The 23,834-nt window shown below is 35.0% G+C and overlaps 1 protein-coding gene across 6 annotated transcripts in view; it reads right to left on the bottom strand.

The window, feature by feature from the left end:
- FSTL5 (follistatin like 5) overlaps window positions 1–23,834 on the bottom strand; it is a 271,571-nt gene that overhangs the window by 28,330 nt on the left and 219,407 nt on the right. For 5 of the 6 annotated variants that reach the window (XM_038136446.1, XM_038136448.1, XM_038136445.1 and 2 more), the window contains 4 exons: window positions 17,551–17,577; window positions 13,219–13,337; window positions 6,578–6,727; window positions 287–394 (listed from right to left, as the gene is read on the bottom strand). In XM_038136446.1, coding sequence (XP_037992374.1) covers window positions 287–394; window positions 6,578–6,727; window positions 13,219–13,337; window positions 17,551–17,577 — 404 coding nt within the window. The remainder of the gene's footprint in view (window positions 1–286; window positions 395–6,577; window positions 6,728–13,218; window positions 13,338–17,550; window positions 17,578–23,834) is intronic. The other variant, XM_038136451.1, reaches the window with a different exon arrangement.

The raw sequence follows: 23,834 nt of genomic DNA, 5'->3' as shown, positions 1-23,834 counted from the left end.
AGATTTTTAATATTTTTCATATTAAAAAACCCAATAAAGACAGAGCTTGACACCTCCAGAATGTCAATATGACCTTAATGAAATGGAAGTATGCCTAAAGTCCAGTTTATCCTCTAATTAGGTACAAAAATATCATGAACAGCAACAGTTTGCTCTCAAAATCATTTCTCTGCCCTGGCTGGGATCATGATAATAACTCCTAAAGGAAAATATGCAACACATTGCAATTACACCAAGGTTCAACTTGTCTGTATTTCTTTACATATAATCATTGTGACCCCCTCACCTGCAAAGTTGGTGAATTCTTTTCCATGTTTCCCCAGCTCAGTACCCAAACTTGATCATGTGATTTATCATAGTGTAGTTTCACTGGAACAGGATCTGTACTCACTGCCTGAAAGAGAACAAAAAAAAGAAATCCTTTGTCACATTTTCAAAGGAAACATAATATATATGCTTGAATAAAAATTATGAGTAGATATACATTTTCAGATACTTTCAGACTGTATTTAGGAATTATGTTGTCAATTTTTGAAACAGCCCTCTGTTACTGAATTGCTGAAAATGTGTTTTTTATTTATTTTGTACTCTAACACTTAGCAGAGAGAATGGGAGAACAATGTATCAAAACTATGCTATACTGAAGCCTTTAAGAAGTTCAAAACAAAAGTTTTTAATCAAGTACAAAACTATTTACCTTCCTTCCCTGCCATCATTCTCACTTAACATGTATTGGTTGAAAAACTACACCATTTTAACCAAAAAATGGTTAAAAATGGAAGAGTATTCTCAAGCCACATACTGGAATTAATGAAGGTGTTACTGCAAAAAATCACCATGATGTTGCCGCACCCAAAACTTCCTATCTGTTAAAATGTGCATATTTTGTCAAAGTAGGAAGGATTGTTTTCATGTGTTTTCCAATTACACTTGCTACTTTGATAGACCTGAGATCAGAACTGAAGTGTTTTCCCTACAACTTTAAGCACTGCCACTTGGGACCATGAATCTATTAAACAGCTGAGCTCTAAACTTGCTTTGTTACAAAAACGGAAGGATTCAGAGGTATTAAATGGGAGAACAATGTATTCGATTAAGAGATGTTATGCACAGGCTAAACAAGTGGGGGGATTACTTTTTTTATCATTTAAGAAGAAAAAATAGGTGGAAATTGTTTTTTAGTCTTACCATTATGGAACTGTAAAGCACAGCTTGTTTATCAGTGTGTCAAGGAGAGTACCAGCTGGCTAATTAAGTGAGCCTAATTTAAACTAATGATGTAGATCCTCAAGATAATGCACTAATGGCTGGCTGAGACTGCTGATGATACTTAACTGTACTCCTGAGGTGTTGCAAGCGACCACTTCATCTAAGCAGAATTTGTTTTTCCTTTTGAAAATGGAATATGAAGCCAGGTTGCTCACTAGCTCATTTAAAATCACAAGTTACCCCCTGAAAAAGGTCATTTGTGTTTGATAACTTATTTCTGCTACACGCTAGAAAACAAGTTGTTTAAAATAACACTTGAACTGTTGTATAGCTAATTTGTCAAGGCATGTCAAATTTCCTTTTGGCTCCCCCAGACAAAGGTCTGACCCATACATGTTCTGCCAGAGGACTGCCAGCTGCTCTCAGAGCTGGGGTCGTGGCACAGCCAGGAGGAGCACAAGGACTTGCCAGCAGGGTCAGGCACAGGCAGTACAGCTCCCCAGAGGGAAGCCAGCAGCAAAAAGGAGTTGAGCATCTCAGAATCAGACTTCCACAGCTGTTTCTAGCTGACCAGGCTGATCTGTCAGCAGCACACTGAGGACTGAAGGACGATGACTCTGTCTACTTCAGCCTCTTAAGTCTTCCCACTTAGTGGTGTGCTGCTATGCAGTACTGCACAATTCCTGCTTTCAAGAATTTAAAAATGAAAGCAAATGCTTCCCTTGACTTTAGAATGAGAATTAGCTGGATGTCAAAAAGTCTCCATCTATATAAATCTCTAAAGATACAACATCCATGTTTCCAATATATTTCAATTTAATCTGCTATAGAATCCTCTAAAGTACTTACTTTGATAAATGTACCTGTCATAAAAATAAATCATCCTCAAATCCAGTTGTCACATATGTGCACACCTTTTACTTTAACTTTCATAGTAGAGAGGAATAACATGTACAGTAGTACTTCAGAGAAATCATTGTAATAAGCAAGACCAAATAAACATTATTTTTACACAGAAAACAGCATTGCTACATGACTTAAAGTCCTTTCAAATAAATTTTTAATTTTCTTTAGGGTTTTTGCACAGTGAAGAAAGTTTCATTAGAGTGCTCTTGGTTTTAAAATATGAAATTATCTCCATATTTATTCCCACTAGCCTATGTGCTTTTTTTGCAAGGTGATTTCTTATTAAGAATGTAGACTTTTTTATTAGACAGCTTTCTTATTAAGATGTAGACTAGAAGTAGTTACATGCACGTGTACATGTATCAATATGATCTTCAGGAAAAAAGCAGTTTAACAAGAGAAATGCTCTCATTTCTGAGCTGAGTCTCTATTTTCCAAAAATGAATTAAATCTTTATTTTACTCCGTGCTAGGCAGTACTCTAAGTAATGAAAATAGACTGATCTGGAAAACTAAATTCCCTTCTGTGCTTCCTGTTTGTAGAAGTGTTTTTGTAAGTGCATATCACATGAATAGAGCAACATTTAATGGTTAGAATTCTTTGTGCTTGCAGAAAATAAAGCTAGGAAATAAATGCTTATTTTTAAAAGACAAGAAGACAGAGCCATGCATGTTTTAGGAAATGCTAAACAAAATATCTCTTGACTTGTGTACTAAATTCCAAATTAGCCTTACTTCAATTCTAAAACCCATCTGTGAATCAACAGTGGTTTTACTTTTTACAGTTTTATACTATATGCTAAAAGATTGTATAGGTTTTATGTTTTGTTTTTTTTTTTTGCTTGGTTTTGCTTGGTTTTTAAGTCTATTTTGAATAATGGCATGGGTAAGCTGGGCACAGAGCAAGTCCCCTTGTACTTCTCCCATGTATTTGGCTAAGCATATCCTAGGAAATAACATTCAGATCAGTAAAAAATAGTAGAAATTCTACTTATGTGTTCAAAACTGATAGTAACACATCTGGTTTAATCTATTTATCTGGTTAAACTGTCCAGTTTATTTGTCTAGTTAAACTGGTTATATTGCCTCACCAAAAATCTTTGTTAAGTACTGTGACAAGGAAAAATAATTTATTATGATTACTTAAACTCCTAGAACCATCAAAACCAAGACTTCCATTCCTGCAGAAGTTTTCCACAGCAGGGGTAAATTTAATTCTATACTTGCCTTAGTTCATAATCTGGATATTATTAAATTAGGGGAAAAGCAATGCTATTCTATCCCTCAAAATAAAATTCCTTTGAAAGTGTTTTGTTTTTTTTCCAAACTTGAATATTTTTTGATAGAACAATCTAATGTCATTCAAAAACTGCCCAATTGCTTTACATATTTCTGGGTAAGGGCTGAACTTTTAATTAGTGGTTAATTTACTGAATTTTACTTTTTAATTAACATACATCTTTGCAGTAAGTATCTCTGCAATTTTTTAATGGTAAAGTGATATATATTTTTACATATTTAAAGCAATAAATAATGTAACTAAAGACAAATTAGAAGAGTCTACCAATGAACATATTTCATAAAGCCTAAATTAAAACCAATTTTCAGTGAGCTCAAGAGGAATCATGTGCTTTTGACACTGAAGTCTAAATGCTAATAAATGCAATTATATTGATATTTCATCCCTCCTGTGGAGAAAAGGAAGCTGACACCTGAATGTCAGTCAGAGACCATGGAATACACTGCCAGATATTCCAGTCTCTCGAATTTGTAGACTGTGTTGAGACTCTGGGTTTTTACTCTGTCTTCCTGAAGTAATATATCAAACCGGTTGTAAAAAAGTATCATTTTCAGGAAAAAAAAATCATTACCCACTCATTTTATCTCTATTTTAATATGCAAAAGTAAATTTTGGAAAAAAAAAAAAAAACCCATCTTTTTATTATTAACTTCTTGAAGAAAATATTTTATAAGTCCTTGCCACCATTTGGATAGTTCAAGTTTTGAGGAAGCCTTATCTGAGTCAGCTGACACAGAATTCAGAAAGCAGGTGTTTCAAGTGTGCAAAAGTATTAAAATGATTTTTTGAATTAATGTAATTTTATAAATGCAATTTTATTATTTATTTTTAAATGTTATATGCCTATACAGAATACAGGTGTACACTTACATGATGGAATAGTTTGAGCTGGAAGGGACCTTTAAAAGTCATCTAGTCCAAAGCCTCCCTAGTGAGCACGAACATCTTCAACTAGATCAGTTTGCTCAGAGTCCCATCTCAACTGACTTTGAAGGTTTCCAGGGATGGGGCTTGTACCACCTCTCTGAGCAATCTCTGACAGTGTTTGGCAAACCTCATTGTAAAAAATGTCTTCATTATATCTAGTCTGCATCCTCCATCTTTTTAGTTTAAAACCATTACCCCTTGCCTATTGCTACTGTCCCTATTAATAAATCTGTCTCCAACTTCCCTATAAGTCCCCTTTAAGGACACAATGTTGTGTCCTTGGAGCATAACATAAAATCTATACTTTAAAGATTTTTCGTTCACTTAGCAGTGAGAAAACCAAAAGGCATGAAGAAAAGCTCTATTCAAGTGTGGTTTTTTATTAACAATTCAGTGAGGTTTCTAATAAAAGAAAAAAATCTGTGTTTTATTTAGCTAAAGAACACCTGCTTCCTATAAATATGATGATACTATAAGCACTGCCTTGTACCTTGGTGCACTGTGTTTATGTGACAAGCTTTTGATAGCAGGGGGGAGCTATATGGGTGGCTTCTGTAAGAAGATGCCAGACACTTCCCCCATGCCCGACACAGCCTGTGCCAGCTGGGGCCAGCACAGACCTGCTGCTGGCCAATATCCAGTCAATCAGTGGTGGGGTAGAGCCTCTGGGATAACATAGCTAAGATGCACAGAAGTGCTATTGTGCTTGCAACCAGATGAGAGAGGAGTAGGAATATGTCAGAGGAACAGCATTGCAGATGCCCAGGTCAGTGGAGAAGGAGAGACAGGACATGCTTGAGGTGAGCCAGCAGAGATTCCCTTGCAGCCTGTGGTGAAGACCACAGTGAAGCAACTGTGCCCCTGCAGCCCATGGAGGTCTGGGGTGGAGCAGAGATGCACCTGCAGTCCCTGGAGGACCCCACACCGGAGCAGGTGAATGCCTAAAGGAGGCTCTGATTGCATGGGAAGGCTACACTGGAGCAGGCTCCTGGCAGGACCTGTGAAATTGTGAAGAGGCACTCACACTGAAACAGGTTTATTGGCAGGACTCATGACCTCATAGGGGACCCAACCTGGAGCAATCTGTTCCTGAAGGACTGTATCCCACGGAAAGAGAGTCACACTGGAGGAGTTTGTGCAGAACTGAAGCCCATGGGACAGACACACTGGAGGAGTTCATGGAGGACTGTCTCCCATGGGAATGGCCCACCAAGAGAGCAGGGAAAAGACTACTCTCTCTGATGAAGAAGCAGCAGTAGAAATTACATGACCCAACAGATGAACTGACCTCCCATTCCTCATCTCCTTCACTGCTGGTGGGGGAGGAGGCAGAGAGTCAGGAATAAAACTAAGCCCAGGAAGGAGGGATCGCTGGGGGACAGGTGTTTAGGATTTGTTGCATTATCCATTATCCTACTTAGATTTTGGTAGGGAAATGAGCTGAATTTATTATCAAAGTCAAGTCTGTTTTGCCTGTGATGGTAACTGGTGAGTGATCTTTCCCTTCCCTTATTTCAATCCATGAACCTTTTCTTCATCTGTCCAGCTGGGGAGAGGAGTAGTAGAGTGGCTTTAGTGCTATCTGGCCTCCAGTCAAGGTCGACACACCACACCTGGTTTTGCTCAAAATCTGTGACTGTATTAATTGCTGCAGCATAGCACTGATTTCTCTCTTTTACTCAATGAATTATTTTCACTAAGCAGAGTATCTCCAGCATCCCAGAGACCAAGAAAAAGGAGTAGAGTATAAGTGTGAATTCAAAGTCTCTGGTCTTAGCTAGGGGTGGTGTTTATTTTTACTGTTTCCGTAATTTCTGTGTCTTAAAGCAGAGTAACAGTGACAGGGTGACAGAGTAACAGTCCTCCACCTTCTGTAGCCAAACCTAACCTTTCTGTCAAAACTGATAGACACATCCTTGTGATAAGACTCTTTTAGCCAATCATCGTTTTAGACTGAAAGGTACCTCCACAGTCAGAAACTTCCTAAAGAATTCATTTTCTCAGCTACTCGAATAATATTTATTACAGCTACTCTTGTGTTATGTTCCTTACAATTGTCTATTGAGAAGAACAGTTGCTAAACAGAAACTGCTGCTAAATGTTGGAAGAAGGTGAACTTTTTTCCAAAAAAGTGTTTACTCTAGATATAATTGTATTTCTGCTTCTGAAATATGAAGGAAAGTCTTAAATTCTATAGTATAAATTAAATAGTAACTTAAAAATGAGAAATAAATACCTGTACAACTTTCTGAGACTGTACATCAACAATGAGAACTCTGTCAAGTGTGGGCTGAGTCACGTATATGAACTTGTCTTTTACATTAACAGCAGTTGCCCAAACACACCGCTGAACAGGATCACCATCTGCTTTGGGACAAACTTCATCCTATATTTCAAGCAAAACAGGAAAAGTATAAGAATCAAAACAGTCAACAATGTAATAGAAAGACAAATTTTAGCCATTTTCTTCTTTTTTAACTGTAAAATAAAACCTCAGAAAATGTAGGGAAGGAAAAAGGAGAGTTGACACCAGGACATAAACTCATGTTAGCCAAACGGCATCTGTAAGCACCACAACTCACAAGCACGATAAAATAATTCATACACCAAATTCTAGGATGTTTTCTAGAAATTCAGGAATTAAGTACTGTTGACGTGACAAGGAAACCAATTTGAGAAAAAAACATAGATGTAGAAATAAAGCGAGCAAAGGACAGGAAGATCTTAAAACCAGAAAACCAACCCAGACACCCAGTCCCTGGTTCTTGCAGGAGCAGGCAGCTCCCACCTGAGCAGCAGCACAGTGCCCTGCAGAGGGAGGCAGTGCAGGCATGGCTTACCCTGCAGCTGAGAGCACAGCAGTAAGCCAGGCAAACATGTAACTGGGAAGATGATAATTGTACACATGAAGAGAAAAGGGAGGTGGTGTGGTGCAAATTGTCACATGGCACAGGGGCAAAGCAGTTGTTAGAGAGATCAGCTGTTTTGGTCACTTGGAGTACTGATAAGTTGCTTTAAATAAGTTTGGCAACCTCTGCCATAAGACATTCTCATGGCATATCTTACTAGTGTTCAACCCAATAAATACCAAATATCTTCTTACTACAATTCCTTCCCTTTCTTCCCTTCTATTCCTACAAAAAGGATAAATTTGAAAAAAATAAAAATCTGTTCACTTCAGTGAACTGATATTTCATAATACATATAACTATGCACTCTCAGTCAAAATAGCTTACTGCAGTTTACATGCTCACTATTCCTAATTTGTAGAAATATATGGCAAATCATCATGTATTTAACCACCTATTTTTGAATACTTTCTCCCAGAAAAAGCTTGGTTGTATCAAAATTAAAGGTTACTTGGTCAAATATATTACTACATGTGAAAATTCCATTTATGAAATAACATGATATCCTTCCTATAATAGACATTATTTAAAAATATGGACCTGAAAAACACTCTACTTGGAAAATTACAGGATGTATCAAGTGTTTTTGTTTTCCTGACCTTTTCTTCTTTTGCCTCTTATTTTAAATTCTTTGCATCACAAGGGACAATTTTACCAAATCATAAGTATTATTTCTTTTTGCCACTTATCTGCTGCTTATTCCTAATTTAGAATGCTCTGCCTGATACATCATAACTGGCCGCTGTGAAAATAATTATGATATGTCAGCAGATAATGACTCAATGTAGAATGAGCAGCAAGATATGATGAGCTCTTAAACAAGAATTCTGTTTCTAAGCATCAAATGTCTTTTAAAAGGCACAGGAAACATTATGTGGCAGAACACCATCTCTGGCACCAAGCAATGCTCTTCAAGATGATGATGCATTTCAACACTTCCTTTTCTGTATCATCAACATTCTTTGCCTGCCATGCCTCTACATTTTTGAAAACACACTCAATCTTTATACGTCAAAAGAAGAAATAAATCAATTTCCAGCTTTAAAAAAGGGAGTTTCTTTGCAGAAGATTGAAAGCCACTGCTTGCTTTTACATGGCTCTTAAACCTCAACAAAGGGAAGGTCTTTCAGGAATCACATGATAAGGAAAGGTTATTAAACTCAGGTACCACACGATAGCACATCATCAGGAACTTCAGGACAACTTAGAAATAAGTAACAAGTGAGATTTAGTTTGTGCTGATAAAAAGCCATGAAGATCAAAGGTGAAGTGAAAAATCTGATTTTTTAAGGAATGACAGGCATGGGACAAATGGGATTTTCATTCTTAAAAGTAGCTAAACGCTTTTCATTGTTGCATAAAGTCAACATACACAAGTATGTCTTTAATATGATGTGCAATCATCATATCAGTGATTTATTGTCATTTGCCTTCTGGGTAATTGTCACTTCAAGTGGAAGGTTGTTTCACTGATCTCATTATTTTTCATACTTGTTCTAAATATACCCTGTCTTATTTTCATGTTTTATCTAAACAGATAACTACATCTAGATTGTTCTACACCATCCTCTTATTCCTCAGAGTGAGCACCTTCAAACAATGAACCCACAAATGTTTGTAACAAATCTACACAGAGCTGTTATTTTCATTCGTCTCTCAGGGACTCACATTAATTTACATGAGTTTCTGGGACTGAATTCTACAAGGACATATTCAATATCTGAATCAAAAATAACGCTGACTTCTGCTGAAGGAATCTGTGTTTCTCTCACATGGCATCATATAGATTAGTGTAAATGATTTCTCTAATTCCACCTCCCCTTGTGGGATGTATAGCAGAATAGCAAAATACTCTAACTTAAGCACTTACAGCTATATCCAGAGATGAGCTACTGCCTTAAACATTTTCCTGAATATGAGTCTAAAATGCTCAGAAGTGCATTTTTAAAGATTTTTTCACTGTAACACCAGTACAAATATAGCCTTATATACATATACACATAACCACACATATACATATCTACATACACAAGAGAGGTTCTAAAATATTTTTCAAGTTCTCATAAATTTCTATAATCCAATGCCAATTCTCACCTTGCCCAAAAAGACTGAAAATATAAAATAAAAGCAAAAACCTTTTTTTTTCAATGTAACAGTGAAAATTATGCACCAGAATTCATATATCCAAAACAGAGTGTTTTTTCCCAGTATAAACTGGTTTATGTGGTTGCTTCTCTAAACTTCTTCTAGTTATTCAAATCTACATTTATCTGAAGCTATTTCAACAGAATTGAAATCTTGCTTTTGAAAATATAACATTTATCTCATTAGACAGTTTGGTCTTCTTTTACATACAGGCTGTTATTCTGAGGTTCCATATTAATTTCCCCAGTGGTTGGGTAATTGGTTAAAATTATTTCTCCTTAAAATATAAACATAAACCCACCATTTTCTTTTTCTAATTAAAATGTGAGCAATTTACTTTTTCCTAATTTATTCTCTCTGAAAAAAAATTAACATCTGATAAAACATTAATTTACCTCATTGTTGTATTCCTCCCAGACTTTTTAATCAAAAAGTGACTTGCTCTGTAACAAGTCAGCAGATGGAGGAAAATAAATCCTTAGAGAAAGTTTTTCAAGATAGTCTGGGGCAAGAAAATCTCAAGAGGAAACACGTACTTGCAGATTTATATGTGCAAATTCTGTGTTTATTAACTTACACTTACTGCAAGGGTCCTCAGTGTTTTAACAGGATGAGAGTCAAACCTCTATGGAGTGCAATGAAATGTCCAGCTATGTTATAAGTGCCTAAGAGTAAGATTATACCAACAGGCTGCAACAGTGCATGTTTTAATTCATTAATTTATGTATCACCCCTTTACATTAAATCATTTTCTTGACATTCTATGCTAAAAATCAGACTGGAATTTTGTAAACTTTTTTTTTAACAAAAAAAGCCTAGCATTTAATACACTTTCTGTGCTGTAAGAGTGTAAACCAAAGCAGTTTCTGTAGACTACAAAGTATGCTTCAATCTAATTTCCCATGGAAATTTTGGTATGCCATGTAGTCACATTAATTATAACAAAATGAGGTATTTTGCTCTGACCTCCAGCATATATTCAAATGTGAGATGGCATATTTTACTGAAATTTGGCCATTATGTGCTACTTCTTGTAATAAACAGAAAATCAGCTTTATGTTGAAGCCAAAAGGATTTTTTTCATTAGTCTCCAAAAGGCATCTGTTTCAATTGCTTTTTTCCCAGTCTCTGGAAATAATCATTCTAATTGGGATTCATTGTGAAAGGAAAATAAAAACACTTTTGCATAAGAATTAGAATTTAAATCTTTGGATAATATTAATTTGCAGAGGATAAACAGAGGTTGAATGTTAAGTGAGGAAAATGTCCCAAGCACTTCTCAATGATGAGGTATTTAAACAGGTGAACTCTACTTGAACCATGGTAAGAATCTATTTGACAACAGGTTAAACAAACAGCTGTCAAAGCAGGTCTAACTGTATCAGCAAATACATATCAGTTTATTTCTGTCCCTCGGCATCTAGAATTTTCAATATCAGGCTAATAAATTTCTACTTGCACTTGACATGAAGAAGATTCCAGTAATTTAGGAGATTCTGGGAAGAAGAGGAAGGAGATCTTTACAATTTCTGTGACCCATGACAATCCAGTAAAGCACGAAATATTTTCCTTCACTTTAAACCCAGTGAGTCTAATTGATTCCCATGCTAGATATACACCAAAGTGTTTTGCTGTATTGACACTCAGTTGCATAAGAGGTAATTAAATATTTAGATAAGGGTTCTCAAGTATATAGCAAGTGAGAAAATATATTTACCTTTAGCTAAATTAGCATACCTAAATATGTACACGTATAAATACTGCAGTGTTGTTCACAATACAGTGCAATATTGTGTAGAAACATCTGAGCTCATTCTTTTACTGAAGCTCAGTTCAGGTTTGTTGACAGACAAACAGTAAACCTGTGGAGGAACACTGGCATGTCATGTGTAATATCCAGACATTTTCTATTATCTAAACTGCACTGCTGAATTTAGAAATGTCCCCATGCTTTAGCAACTGCTTGGCAATAAACAACTCTCCTGTGGTTTTACTTATCATTTGAACAGATAATTCAGAGACATGTAAAGAAATGAGAAATGGGAGAGGTTTAAGCAGGCACATATTTCCTTTATTATTAATATGTTAATAGTTAAGTCATGGAGATGCCCAAATGGCAAAAGCCATGCGAAGCTACATCAAAATATTCTTGGTATACTTACTAACATCTCTGATTAGTAAAAGTATATGACAGAGCCAAAGATAATTACTAACCAGCAATTTATGCCATGAGCTGCTACCACTAAGCAATTACACGCTGAACTTGATAAAATCTGATCCTGGGACAGAACTGGGTTATATTATTATTATTATTATTATTATTATTATTATTATTATTATTATTATTATTATTATTCAGAGGAAACAGACTTTCAAAAGAGGCTTGAGTAACATATGATATTCTTCAAAGGAGAAGAATAATTTTTTAAAAGAAATTTCTTAAAAACCTTTAGAATTAAAGTTATCAGGTAGCCTACTTTCCTGGGCTTTTCTTTTTTTTCCTTTTTTTCCCCCCCCAAGAAGATACACTTATTATGCTACTCCAGGTTTGAGAGGTTCCAAAAGGGAACAAAATTTACCTATTCATCCTGATTGACACATTTCAATAAAAAAACTCTTCAAATCTAGACTGCACTTCAGATCAATAAAATTTTGTCAGACTTCTTAAATAATCAGCTTTTTAATTAAACAGCCATTAAAAAAAAAAACTTTTTGGCTTATTTTTGACTGTGTCAACACTGTGTAATTTCACTTAAGCAGCGTAAATCAAGGTATGATTAGCTGTTCAAAGCATAATTATTCACACTAAAATAACTCTTGTTGCTGAGCACAGCAGCCTTTGACATCACTAATGATAACAGAAGAGGCAAATTCCATTGAGACAGCTCTAGCTCTGCTGTCATTGAGGCATTAGTGAAAAAAAAAACCAAAAAAACCCAAAGTGTACAACTCAATGCTTAGTAGATATTTCAAGGTCACTCATTCAAATCCAAATGAGAAAAAGTTACTATTTTTGAAAGCTGATATATCATATAGAGTAAGTCTTAATGTAGTGACTAGTATCAAGTGTTCCAAAGGGAACATGCATCATGTCTGCTAGCAATTTGATTAGCAGTAAAGGAAAAACATCACAAGAATAAATGGAAGTGGAGAATACACTAGTGTTTTTATGCATCCTGCTCAGGAAAACTATATCATAAATTCTAAGAATTTGGAAAAATCAGCTATAAATATGTTAACAGTAAAGTTATTGAAACTACTTATATGAATTTTAAGTCGGAACCAAAGCATCAATCATCTCTACTATCTTCAGTGGAAGCTGTGAGAGTGTTTACCAGGGTAGGGATTTGCCTCATGAGTTCAATATAGACAAACTTCCAGTGGAGAAAAAAAAAAACATTAACACTTCCCTGCTCCTCAAAAGATCCTATATTTAATATAGAGAGAACCAATCCCTGATTCACTAAGATGAACTTAAACTGGTGGGTTGAAGGTGGGAAGCTGTTGGGGACTAAAAAAAGCCAACAACAAATCCAGAAATAGAGAGCTGTTAAAGAACTGGGAAAGGAGAAAGATAGCCAAAGAAAGAAAAGGTTTGCAAAAGTATTCAGGGAATATTCAACAGAAAATAGGGACTGAAAGCTTGGATTTAATAGAGGACAATACAAGAAATTTTGAGATCACTATTATAAGCTATTTATTCATTCAGAAGACATGGCTGAATTTATCAAGCAGAAAACACTGAACTAGTAATAATAAATTTGTATGTAAAGAAAATTATAATTGAGAAAACACTACAAATAGATTTTTAAAGACAACTTGCCTGAAAACCGAGGAGTTTTTCACTAGGCTTAATATGCCTCTGAAATTCACATTCCACTGGTTGTATTACTTTGATGCCATCTTCATAAAAAACATAAAACATGTTCCCAATTCCCAGACCTTAGGGAGAAAAACATATTGAAATGTATAAAATTAAATAAGAACAAAAAAGAAAATCCTTGTCTTGAACTAAAAACCTAATCACAGTTTGGTATGAGATCAGTTTGTTAATGCGTACAATGGTAATACAGCTAAACCTATGGGATCTTTTGTTGTAAAACTGAAGCAAAACTGTTACATTATTTAGAATTTTTCATAGCATTTTTTTCCATTGGCAAGACAGTGTGTTTATGAATACAGATCTAGAAATACACAGTTTGACAGCTACAGCAATAAAAGTGATCTTGTGAAATCATCTACATTGAACTCAAATTAATATAAATTCTCTATGTATGCTTTTTTTTACTTTTGCTTAGGGATGGAGGACTTGACATAATTTCTTTACAACATTAAAAGAGAAGCATCTTTGTTATAAACTTGATATTTCCATTAGAAAAGGAAATATTCTCTATTTTATTTTATGACAGACAGTTGGGCAGATATTGATTCCAATGTTGAAGGGCCATAGGTGTTTACAGAACCATTCAATCCTTCTTCCACAATGTTGCTGAAATACATGATGCTAAGTTTTGTGGAGAAGGTGGGAACAATATCTGTAGCATGAAGTCTCACAATATCTGTGGTTATGGTCACGACCACAGAAAAGGACAGTCTCACTAGTTTTCTGTGTGCCAACTAAGACAACAATGGTTGATTTGCTATGTGGATGCTGTAATGGATGATCAGCTCATATTCATAAAATTCTTTGAAGAAAATCATAGTATTCATAAAATCATAACTATAACCATTCTGACAACTAAACTGTTGGCTACAATGCTACAGATTTGCATCCATCCTGGGCAAAGGACCTAAGCTTTCACTTGACATAACAATATTTGGTATAGGAACACAGAGGAACACATGAAAAAGAAATTTTAATCTGAAATTCTGCTTATCCTAAATTCTGAGGGAAAACCAATGTTAATAGAGAGAGAACAGGTCTTAATACAAAATAAAATAATGAGAAAATCAAGAGGGGGTAGGGGGAATGAATGTTTATGTATGTATGTATATATGCATTTATGTACATGTGTACATAAAAGTTTCCAATCCCTGTTAGGAATCACAAGCTAACACAGTTCTTTAAAGGTTGTAATACACAGAAGATTGGCAGGCTATGCCCAGAACAAACACATTCAATTATCTTTGAGAAACCTTGTGGAATTATTTCCCATGTCCGGCCAAATTTTCCCAGAAAGGGAAAATACTCCAAGAAGGGTTTTCCTCACTTTATATTGAATCTATCTATTAATAGGCTAGCAAATATTGGGAGAGAAATTTGTCTATGCTGCATGAGGTATAACATAGAAGCAGGCTTGGTTCATGGAAAACTCCCCAGTCATGTCTATTCAGAGCACAGGGTGCACTCAGGGCAATATGCCCACTCTGGCCAGTGGGCACTTTTGTGCCTTGTATGCAGATAAACCACACAGCCTATATGAGAGAGCATGTCCAGGTCCCTCTTTAGAGAGTGCCTGACATTGTATCATGTAAGAACAGCTGAAATTTGCAGATAAGCCTGACTGATGTTAGGCTGCCTGTACCAATGAACACAGTGCAGAGATCTACAGCCGAGCAACTGGCATATTGTGCCTTGGAGATGAATATGTGAACATGGCTGGGCACAAAACAGGGTTTTCCCTTCTCCATCCTCTCATTGGCTGAAATGTATTATAGTTATTAGCAGGATAAGCAATACCAGAATGTGAGAAAGTAGCTCCAATGACAGCCCTGGGTGACCCAGACATTTGGTAATCAGGCTCCTAAAATCTCCACCTCAAGTGCCAATACTCTGAAGTAATATTCCCAACACACAGATATTATTTGTGACTAATAAACAGCCCAAAGTTTTAAGGCTTTAATTCAAAAGTCTGGATAACAATGTTCACCAAACTGTTCTACAAAAACAGTGAAAGACATACAGTATGAAATGTCCTTCTTCCATTTCAATACCAAGTTAAGGAAGTCAGTTCATATAACAAACCTTTACCTCTGGATCCAATTAGTTAATTCCCCTTTCCAACTTATTATGACCCAAAACTCCTCATTTGAGTGAGTGGCTACAGATACCTGTATGAGTACCTAATCTGCATAAATATCTAATCCCCTCAGCAAGCCACTTTCTCAGAACTGCAGGAACTATTCCTTTGAAGTCTTAATTTTGCAACCCTCCTCCCACTAAATACAATCCTGCACATTTTTAATTCAGTCCCAGAAGCAATAGATAAATAGATCTGCTTTATTTAGACTAAATTGATACTTAAAACTGGCTAACACCATTTTTTTTTAAATGGCAGTGGTTGGGGTTCTTTTGCATGTATATGAATAGATTTACATTTACTTATATATTACATTATTACTGTAATATACGTGTACCTTCAAAATCCTTTCAGATTTTCTGATGCAAGTGGTTGTGATAAAGATTTTGGGAACTTGATACAGAAATATCTCTTGGCACTTAGGCCTGTGTATGGATTCATGATCTTGATTGTCCTACTAATCACCCATCCCTCCCTTCCTATCTGGTAATTCTTTCATAACAGATAATGGCAGAATATGGATGGCCCAGAGAAATTGGTGGTGATGTTTATTGGCATCATCAGGGTATTGCTCTCTTGTAAAATACTTCCAACATTGTAATTAGTAACAGAATATGTTCAAAACACAAGGATAAGCCAATGAGAAATGCAGGAGAGATTGAGAATATCTGCTCTAGAAGACACAAAATCTGATACTATACATTGCTTTTTTATTAGTTTCACATTAGTTGTGGAGGATTTTGAACATCTTTACCATAAGGGCTCTGGTAAGCTATTATTTTAAACTGGTATTTTTTGTCACAGAATTTAAATTTTCCTAGGTGCATTCTAATGACTGGAAGCAACAAATTGACTTGAAAAGACAATAAATTAAAAAATCAAGGGGATACTAATCATGTTTTCCATTTTGAGATGAACTATACTTAATACTTTCCCAACAAGAGATGAGAACACCATACTTTTGAGAATTTGGTACAAATTTGTTGCATATCAGTTCAATCATTAACAGTGTAATTGTTTGAAACTCTAAACACATTATTTGTACCCTGCAAGGCCAATAGAGCATGAGGATCACAGCTGAGCTCCACTACAATCACAGAAATTATTGCTTGTACCAGCTGAGCAACTGATAAAACAGGAATAAAAAAATAAAACTAGTTCATATTTATAAATACACTGGGAGTGCCAAAGGTTACTACATACAGGCAAATGAAATGCCAGAGTTTTAAATCTTTAAATTAATTAAAAACAAAATTTTAAAGAGTCTACAGAAATACCATTTCTAGTGTGAATTCACAGCAAAGCCTGATTCACTTGTTACCTTGTATAATGAATCTTCTAATGGAAATAATTGAGATAATTTCTTTCTACTGAAATATTTTAATTCCAAAAATTGCAACATTAGATGAAGAACAGGCTACTAAGAGCAACAGAATGGGAACTCATGACAACTCTTTGATTATGGTATTTTTCTGGAATATGAGGATAATTTTTGAAATCATGTCTATATATGAAAATTAATACCTATCTTTTGCTTGTAAAAAATATTTCCATGATTTTTATGTTAACAACACCTGATTGTGTCTTTATTTATCCTTCAGTTTATCTTTCAGTTCATCACAAACATCCATTTCCTGCCCCAACATTTATTTACAAATCTTTCCTGAGTGTAAGAATAAAATGCTTAGTTTAATTAAACAACAACAGGTTTATCAATTTTAAACTGTTTAAGATTGTAAATTTGTCAAATAAAAGAGATTCATACAAGAAAATCAATCTCAACAGCATATAGGCTGACTGGTTAGAAGTTTTACCATTACAACAATCAAAAGTTAAAGGTTACATTTTAAATCTGAGCTTCTTGTTGTGTATCTTTAAACAATTGTCTGAAAATTGTGAATAGCTTATTTCCTTCTCTCTCCCAAACAGGAAAAGCAGGTTACAAAAGTATAAGCATTTTTAGGATTCATTTCCACTTTAATTTTTTAAAGTCAAATTCCTCAGTATTGCAAGGGGGTAGGTAATTACCAAAACTGTAGAGTACAAACAAACATAGATACATACACACAAGAAACAACAGATGAGCTTTTCATCACACTACAGAAAATATCAACAAAAGTCATCTCTATTAGTACCTTGCTCTCGCCATAATATGTTTGCAACTGCAGCATGTAAGAGAAAGAACAGAAAATACAAATGAACAAGGGAAAACAAGAAATGACACATCAATTCTGAAATCACTATAATGCTTTAACCTCTGATTCACTAAAATACTCCTACAGGTAAACCACTGGAAACAGCAAACTAACAATACTTCTCCCTGTCATGTGACCAAATTGTGATTAGCCATAGTAGTTACTGGGGACAGGGTAAACCCCATCACTCCCAATAAAGCCCTCCAAGCTAGCTCCAGTACTCCATTAACCATTATCAACAGTGTGTTTTATAATCCATTACAAAAAGCATGTGCAGTTTTCATGTACATAAATTATACATATTAATGACAGGTGATGCAATTTTCATGATTTCCTTTAAACCGTGGACTTCAAAGAGAAAAATTTCAGAACATAGTTATGAGACAGATACGCAAAATTAATATATACACAAGATATTTTTCTCTATGGCTGTAGCTCAACCATGCTACCAAAACTGTCATGCTCTATAATGTTCACCATTCTCCTTGGAAGACAAAGAATAGAAGTATAAGATGGCATGGTAACCAGCTAAATTTTTACACTGATTTTTTTCCCTGAAAGCATAAATTTTATTCAGCCATCTTGTTTACAACTGGATTTTAGACCTTTGAGACCAATGAAATTATATTATCCTAATATTGCTCTTTCTGTCTTCAGAGGAAAAAAAAAGAAGAAAACAAATATAGTCTTGCAAATTTTTAATATTTAGAACTCAGTATGCAACAGAATCAAATTTTTAAAACACTATCACTGAAAACCAACACATATTCCAAAGTAACATAAGAAATTTAAAAAATCCCAAAAAAAGGAAAGGAATACAACACAGAAAACATGTCACAGACACACACATAACAATATTGGAAGGTTCATTAAGAGTGCTACAAAAGCTAATAACATTAGTATGCTTTTAAAAAAAGTTTGGAAAAAGCAATGAAAGACATATTATAAAGAATTATGTTGGCACACAGAAGTTCCTCATCTGCTAATAGCAGAAGTTTAAGAATGGAAACAGAAACTAACACTCTAGAAATGGCCTGGAGACTAAGATTTTCCCACATAATTTGTACTTGAACAGACAGGACAGGGGAAAAAACAGCCCTGGGATATGATGGAGGCCTTTGGGTCTGGTAGTGCAGTCAGTTTTGGATGCACCCCCCTGTTGGTGCTTCCAGCCTGAACTTCATGGTTTTGTCTTTGAGTGTGTCCAAAAGATTTCTAAGGACTTCCTAAACAACATCCCCTACATCCACCTTGTCAGTCACCTCACTGCAGAAGGCGGTCAGGCTGACCAAGATTTTTTTCCTCTGTAAATCCATGATGATCACTCTAAACACCTTCTAGTTCTAGGAATGGTTTCCAGGGTGAAATGCTCCATTTCTATTCCAGAAATTGACGTGAGGCAGATGCACCTATCGAGTCTTGGATTCTCCCTCTTGCCCTTGAAGAGTAGTACTGGCTTTCTTACAGTCTGCAGGAAACGCCTTTATCACCATGATCCTTCACAGATTGTCAAGAGTCACCTCACAATGCCATGGGCCAGTTTGCCCAGTGCTTGTGGATGCATCCTAACCAGGCCCTTTCATCTGTGAAAGTTCACTTCATTGAAATGGTCTCAATCAGACCCTATACACCACAGAAGAAAAAAGAAAGCTTCCTTGCCAGAGGATGACTTCCTTCCCAAACCTTCCTAGGAACAGTTTTGCCAGGAAGGACAGATGTGAAGAAACCTTCAGTACAACTTGCTCCCTTCCAGATCCTTTGCCACCAGGTCCCCGTCCCCCTCAACAGGCCCATATTCCCCTTTAACCTTCTTTTTCATGCTGATGTCTCTGTAGAAGCCCATCTCTTGTCATTCACCAGGCTCAGCTGCAAATGAGCCCTAGAACTTCAAAATTTATCCCTACATGCCTAGACAGTGTCTCCACATGCAGATCACAATTCTGTATTTGCCTGTGTTATCTTACAGTCTTCCTTATGAAATAAAGCAAAATTATTTCCCCAGAGCAATCTGGAGGATTTCCTTTAAAATTACTTTTCTCTTACATTGTGAGGAAATAACCATGTAATACATGACACCTGAGGTCCCATAAATTCAGCCATAATGTTCTGCAGTTTATCAGCGTTTTTCTAGGGGTGACATAGGAAAGAAAATAAAAAAAGTAATTACAATTACACAAGTGTGGGGAACTGTACAGGATCAAACAAAATGATTTAAGATGCTAAGTACAGAACACAGTAATTTCTGTTAATGCAAAATGATATGCATGATTCTGAGCTTTGCTCAAGAAAAAGGGCAGGATAATAAAAGTGCTTTAAAAAAGCCTCATATATTAATTTTAAAATTAGCAAATCAGCTAGAAGAAAATTGAGATATAATTTAAGAATGCAATAAAATATTATAAACAACAGCCACGATCTCACCTAACAGAACAAGAAACCTCACTTATTTTTTTAATCAGACTTATAACTTCTTTTCAGGAAAGATGCCAAGTCTCAAGATAAAGAGGTCAATGCTGGAACAAGTACAGCATGCATAGATATAAAGTATGCTAAGGAGCATATTGTTTGACTTCCTTTTTGGTTAAGCAAAAATTAACATTTTTCAGCCTCACTTACACTAAATTATCAACCATTTGTAAACTTCACTATGTAAGCATACAGAATTATTGATAGATCTCAGCAACATGCTCTGGTTTCGAGATGGAGTACCATCTCTTTTGCCATGATTCAACAGAGTTATTAAATAGTATTAGGAGATGTACTGGGAGCTTTGCAGAAGACATTGTATTCCAAAAGTTTGTGACCTTGAGCAGGCTACGTCTTCTACACGGGGCCTTGTGACAGGGAAGCCTGCATGTCACATGGGTACCTGCTGCAAGGGTAGGTGCTGGAATGCCCATAAAAACCTGTGCTGCACACTCATGTCAGGGCCTTATGACAAATTGCAACATGCCAGAAGATATATGGCTTTCTTTGTTACAGTAGATAAAACCACTACAGCATGAGAGGGAGCAGGAACCTCTCCATGGACAGGATCTGTGCAGCTTGCTGTGGGAAAATCCACGCACAATTAATCCCATGCTGCATAAATAAATCTGTGATGCCCAGCAAGATTTACACACTACCTATATTCCTCTTTTTATTATATCTTATTTTAAGCAGCTATTTTATTACATCATTTGTTGTTGGGCCTTTTGTATTGTCATCAAAAAGAAGTCTGCATTGCTCCTCCTTCTCCCTTGTCCCCCAGCAATGTAAGACACAAGACACAAGAGAATCCAAGTTTTCTTGAAAGATATTTTCTTTCTTTTTCTTTTCTTTTACAGCACACTTACAGCTCCATAAAAATGACTCTTCATGGTCCTTCCACAGCTACCCTATGGTTTTCTGTACAGCCCCAGCCTTCAATTAGGATCAGCTAATAGAACATCTGAATGCCTGTTCTCCACCTTTTTTATACATTGTGTTGGTTGAATGGTAATAGGTTGCACATGTTTCACTAAACTCTGTCCTTAGTAATTAATGAAATTCTGCAGCAGACTAATAGCAGTGTAAATTCTTATCCACTTTGGATGGAATCAACAACTGCAAAAATCCATGGTATTTCTAGTACTAAATGAATGAGGGCATCAATATCACTTTGCAAATAAATTTTGTATCCTTCTGTTTCTTATTGTATTGGTAATAAATTTCATTACATTTACTTTTCTGCCTCAATAGACAATTTCAAAGATTTCAACTGTCAACTAGTATTATTCCTCCCTACTTTTCTTCTCATGAAACATTCCATACGTTTTGGAAATAAAGTGTGTGTGTAGGCAAAATTTACATTGAGTGAGTTTGAAGACTAAATGTAACTCTTCTACTTCCTTTTGGCATTATTAGCTGTTCAAAATTTTTAGTAATCAGCATGCAATACTATATATGCAGACATACTCAAAGAAAATGGATATCAATTAAAAGATAGGAAGCCACTGTCCCTTTCAATGCCTTCAGTTCCATGATGGCAAGAGGTTATAAATAGATGTAATAGAAAATAGGACAATGAGGAAAACACAATAAAGTCATAAGAAAAAATGTGTATTTCAACATAATTTTTTAGAATTGTGCTATCATAATCTGCTGTACTTTCAATTGCATTAAAAGCGTTATTTCAAGATATTTAAAGGGATGTTGTCTTCTTACTCCACTCATAGCCACCACCATTGACAACTGTTTTGATTAATCCTAAACACAGGATAAAGACAGTGTATATGTTACTTACTCTCTTTTCTCACATCTCTAATGTATAAAAACCTGCCCTTATGTTACAGGGTAAATCTATACCAAAATTACTATCTTTTTGCTGAACTACATAATTTTTAATTATTATTTTTATATTAGAAATAATAGGGTTAAAAGTGAAGATGAGGTTTACATGAATTACATTTTTGCTGAGATGCCACAATCACATACCTACTTTTAATTTCATTTTCTATAAGAAATTCAGATTGGTTTTGTTTATATACAAATGCAAATATATAAAACCTAATTTATTTGTGAAGCAAACACTTTTTTAAAGTTCTCTATTGCTTGCTTCAAGTATTTTAAAAATAATTGTCATTACAAATTCTATCCAAATTCCAGTCTGTTCTTACGTGATATGCACTTCAATTTCATTTTAGGTTAATACAATAACTGAAGATCTGGTTTATATATATATTAGACTATTATTTATCAGTTAAAAGTCAACAGTTGACACTTTAATTTTGGTCAAATATGAACATGTTACCTTATTTTTCTACATTTTGTATAACTCTTTATAATGAATCATGCATAAGTCCTTTCCCATAGCACATTAACTCAATCCAGTGTACCCTAGCAGGAAGAAAAAATGGTTCATGAGCTGAATTACTTGGAAGTTTGAAATAAAGTCTTTGCCCACAATGCTGTCAACAAGTATAAACTTGTTTAGCTCTACCATAAAATAAAATGCCAGCATAAATTATCTCTGAGAAAATTAGGTAAATAGGTACCACTCAGTATCAGATGTGACAGGAAGATTCTATTAAAATTGCATAAAGCCTTTCAGAGAGAATTTAGGCCATAAATCACAGTCAAAAGGCTTTTAGTCTTATTCCCACTTCTAGACAGTGGAGATGTCTTGTTGCTTATGATGGCCATAAACATGTCAAGTCAGTAGCATTCAGACCACATAATCTTTTTAGGTGAGAAGACTATGACATTACCTAAAAAAGGCACAGTTAGAAATAGAGCTACTTAATGACATGGAACAGTTATATTATTTTTTTTTAATTTAGTCCTAAGATACAGTGAAGGAGAGATATAAAAAGGGAACTTTTGTTTTGCTTTTTGTGACTAAGCGAAAGAAACTGTAAGATAAATTACTTTGCCATATATGATGATGTCATAGTGGGTGAATTCAGTAACACCAGAGCCTGTGGCTGATAACTAAAATAAAAGCTACCAAATATTAAAAGTTCAAGTACTTTCAAATCAGTCTTGGAAATGTCCTTCCTAATAGTTTAACTTGACAACTCTCTATCATGATAGCTGTCTCCCTAAGATGCACACATGACACAAAAAAAATTTAGAGAAACACCTAAGAAGTCATATTAATCAATCACAAACTGAACTGCACTTTGTAGCACAATTTTTTAGAAACAGTTAGGAAAATTTAAAATATTAAAAAAAAACCCCCACAAACCCACAGAACTATTTCACTTCAAAAGGAACAGCATGAGTTTTTATGATGTATGGCTCTAGTATAGTAGAATTAATCTAAATTGAAACAGAAAAGAAAGTAAAGCACATTAAAAGTACCTGTCATAGTTATCAAGAAACAACAAAAAAATATGGATTTTTAAAGTTACTTTACTTCAAAATATTTTGCTAGTAGCTAAGAAAAAAAAAAAAAGTACTTGAAAATTACCCCTGAAATTATTCACTTTTCTTTGGTGATGACTATTTTTTATTTTCCTGTTTTCTATACTACCAGATATTCTTATTTAGGGAAAAAAAAACCCCTATATTCAGTGTAATTTGATATTCCATATGTGTATCAAATTACAGTGATATCTTCTACTCTATTATTTATATTAAATATTCCATTATTAGATTAAGTCTTCCTAGGTATCTTTTTTCTAAGTTAACAAAATGGTTTATTTGGTATATTTAGCTATGTAATATATTCCATAGTCTGTTAATGTTACTTTCATTAAAAA

The sequence above is a fragment of the Motacilla alba genome, chromosome 4 (genome assembly GCF_015832195.1).
Source record: "Motacilla alba alba isolate MOTALB_02 chromosome 4, Motacilla_alba_V1.0_pri, whole genome shotgun sequence".
NCBI lineage: Eukaryota > Metazoa > Chordata > Aves > Passeriformes > Motacillidae > Motacilla > Motacilla alba.
This window is presented reverse-complemented; position numbering and strand designations above follow the sequence as displayed.